Source organism: Rhagoletis pomonella, unplaced genomic scaffold, assembly GCF_013731165.1.
Source record: "Rhagoletis pomonella isolate Grant_MI unplaced genomic scaffold, Rhpom_1.0 Rhpom_scaffold_01948, whole genome shotgun sequence".
NCBI classification, from domain to species: Eukaryota; Metazoa; Arthropoda; class Insecta; order Diptera; family Tephritidae; genus Rhagoletis; species Rhagoletis pomonella.
In genome coordinates, this window is record NW_023460502.1 from 31,841 (window position 1) to 35,543 (window position 3,703).

At 51.6% G+C, this 3,703-nt stretch overlaps 1 protein-coding gene across 1 annotated transcript; it reads left to right on the top strand.

Annotated features, from left to right (window-relative positions):
• Positions 1-342: 342 nt before the first annotated feature.
• LOC118752907 lies at positions 343-1,654 on the top strand. The gene is made up of 2 exons (XM_036487751.1): positions 343-1,015; positions 1,574-1,654. Exons 1-2 carry the CDS (start codon positions 354-356, stop codon positions 1,581-1,583), a joined length of 672 nt encoding a protein of 223 aa, XP_036343644.1. The 5' UTR covers positions 343-353; the 3' UTR covers positions 1,584-1,654.
• Positions 1,655-3,703: the final 2,049 nt, after the last annotated feature.

Here is a 3,703-nt window from a genome sequence, read left to right on the forward strand (position 1 = left end):
GCGAATCATTCCTACACTCCGGAGGAGCAAAACTAGCAGCTCCTCAGCGAGACAGATATAGTAACGCCAAAGTAATGAGTACTGTCCGTCGTTGGGACGTACACTATTCCGGCGGCGATGCCCTGCACGACTTCTTGGATCGGATTGAGGAACTGGCAGAATGTTACCAAATCCTGCCAGACCAACTCCTCCCAACCCTGCCCGAGATTTTACGCGGTAAAGCACTCCAATGGTTCCGCGTCCAGAGGCAACAAATAACCACCTGGGCTAGATTTCGTGCCGGGGCGGAAAAATTTTTTCTGCCCAAACGACACATAACGCAGCTAGAAGACAAAATTCGCCAGCGGAAACAGATGCACAGGGAAAAGGCCAAGGACTTCGTCCTCGCCCTTAAGACACTCATCCGACAACATCCGGTCATGTGCCACGAAAACCACCTAGAACGTATTTATGACGGTCTGCGAGTCGAATACCGACTCTTCGTAAAAAGAAGCGAATTCCAAACCATCGAGGAACTCATGGAGCTCACCGATGAGTACGAACTGCTCAAAAACGAAGAAGCCAGACAAAGTAGACAAGCGGCACACAGCCTTTCCACCATAAGTAACCGGTACGACGCAAGGAACACCTGCTGGCGCTGCAAAAGGCGTGGGCACCAGCGTTACCATTGTCACTACCCACGGCGACTGTTCTGTTCCCGTTGCAGTCAAGATGGAAATCTCTCCAGAAACTGCCCATGCCCCAAATCAATCAATACCGCGCCACCCATCGCCCAAGCCACTACAGTGCAATCCGAATGGAGAAGTATCGACGGTCGCTTCTACGCCGACGTCACCATCGAAGGCCTACACGTACGAGCACTGGTGGACACCGGAGCCACTCTAACATACGTAGACGACAGCACGCGCGTGCATTTAGAGCGACTCAACATCCAACCTCAGCCTAATAAGCGGAACGTCCAACTCGCGGATCAGACATGCGTTGCCAGTACACACACCTACCCCGTCAGAATCAAGTATAACGAGCGATTCACACGCACGGCGGTAGCAGTGATCCCGAACCTAGCAGAACGAATGATATTAGGAATGGACTTCCTGTCAAAGCGAGGCATTGTTGTGACCTTAGACGGCCAGCCACTAAATCCCTACACGTCACCGAGGCCCACACCCACATTGTGTTGCCTAACAGAACGGGCTCACTTAAATGAAGAACAAAATCAGGAATTAACACACTTCTTGGACCACAACAAAACGCTGTTCTGTACACTGTGACAAAACCAACCGCTGAAGCAGCGCTACTACCCGCGCAATCCCGCATGCAGCAGGTAATAAATACCGAAGTGGACGAATTACTCACCGCTAACCGGATAGAACCCTCCAGGAGCGCATACAGCTCAGCAATTGTACTAGTCAGAAAGAAACAAGGAACCTGGCGGATGTGCATTGATTATCGTCAACTCAATGCCGCTAGTGAACCCGACGCGTACCCACTGCCTCAAATCGGAGCCATTTTGGACCAGCTAAAAGAAGCAAAGTACATCTCAACCATCGACTTAAAGAACGGCTACTGGCAGATACCGTTAGCCAAGAAGTCTCGGCCATATACCGCCTTCACCGTTCCCGGCCGAGGACTTTTTCAATGGAAGGTAATGCCCTTCGGATTACACTCCGCCCCAGCCACCTTCCAGCGCGCCCTCGACTCTATACTCGGCCCGGAATTGCAACCAAAAGTGTTCGCCTACTTAGACGATATCATCGTGCTAGGCGAAACGTTCACCGAACATATGACCTACTTACGCGAAGTCTTTCATAGACTTCAGAACCACAAAATGCAAATCAACTTCGAGAAATGCAGTTTTGTACAACAAAAACTGCATTACTTAGGACACATCGTTAGCTCTAAAGGGATACACACCGACCCTGGAAAAGTAGCCGCGGTACGGGAAATGACTGCGCCCCGAACCATCAAGGAGCTTCGCCGCTTCCTTGGACTTGCCTCCTGGTACCGCCGCTTCATCGCTAACTTCTCCACACTCGCGGCACCCCTCAACCAGTTACTCAAAAAGAACCAAACTTGGACATGGGGCGAATTACAGAACAACGCATTTGAGGCGCTCAAGGGAAAACTGACTTCCGCACCAATACTCTGCTGCCCAGACTTCAACCAACCATTTTTTCTACAAACCGACGCTAGCGGAGAAGGACTCGGCGTGGTCTTATTTCAGCGCCATTCGGATCAAGAGAAAGTCGTGGCCTATGCCAGTAGAAGTCTGTCCAACTTAGAAAAGCGTTACTTAGCTACGGAACAAGAATGTCTGGCTATCCTGTGGGGAATTCGAAAAATGAGACCGTACTTGGAGGGCTATCAGTTCACTCCCTTAAGTGGCTCCACTCGCTCCAAAACCCCTCCGGGCGTCTGGCCAGATGGACACTTGAACTACAACAATACAACTTCGAGATCGAATACCGAAAGGGATCTTTAAACGTGGTGGCTGACGCACTATCACGGTGCCCGCTGCCAGCCCCCAGCACAGAAGAAGACCTACTATTCGCTTTGAATAGCCAACGTACGAGTTGGTACGACAGGAAGACACACCAAGTTCAGACGCAACCCGAACAAAACCCCGACTACCAGTGGATCAACAGCCGACTATTCCGACATATAGCACCAACAAATCCACTCTCCCGTGCCCCGCAATGGAAGCTCTGCATCCCCGCTAACCAAAGGAAAAAGATCCTTAAAGAAGTCCACGACGCCGCCGCGGCAGGACACCTCGGGATCAGGAAAACCCTCAAACGTCCACAAGAAAATTACTACTGGCCAGGGATGTATCGAGATGTAAGCAACCATGTGCGTGGTTGCCTGATGTGCGCAGCATACAAGGTGGAGCAACGACGCCCAGCAGGATTGATGGCTACGATGCAGTGCTCACGACCCTGGGAAATCGTCACCGCCGATTTCATCGGACCCCTCCCGCGCTCCAAACAGGGCAACACATGCCTCCTAGTCTTGGTGGATAAATTTTCCAAGTGGATCGAGTTGGTACCCGTCCGAAATGCCACCTCCTCAGCCGTAATCAAAGCTCTACGAGAAAGGGTGATTTACCGATTTGGATGTCCGACAACGGTAAACAGTTTACCTCGACCACCTTGGCTACGTTTCTCCAGAACCACCATATCGTACATCGATTCACGGCAGCATACGCCCCTCATGAAAATCCCACCGAAAGGGTCAACCGCGTCGTCAAGACAATGATCGGACAAAGATCACAACAAGACCACCGAACTTGGGACCAGGAAATACCGGAAATAGCCTTCGCCATAAACACAGCGCAACACGAATCCACGCAAGCTTCGGCCGCCGAAATAAACTTTGGCCGCAGCCTCGCGGCACCGCAGCAGATACGGGCAGAAGGACCAACCCCCATAGAATCTCCCACCGCACGCCCTGACATTACAGAACTGTGGAAAGAAGTCGCCAAACACCTCGCCACGGCCGCCAAACAGCAAAAGAAATACTACGACTTACGTAGGCGCCCCTGGAAACCGAACATTGGAGACAAAGTAATGAAGAGGGAACACCCCCTCTCTTCAGCAATCGGGCACTTCGCACAAAAACTCCCACCCAAGTTTTCCGGACCCTACATCATCCTCTGCTACGTTTCCACGAATTCGGTCAAACTCGTCCATGCCGAACGACCCAA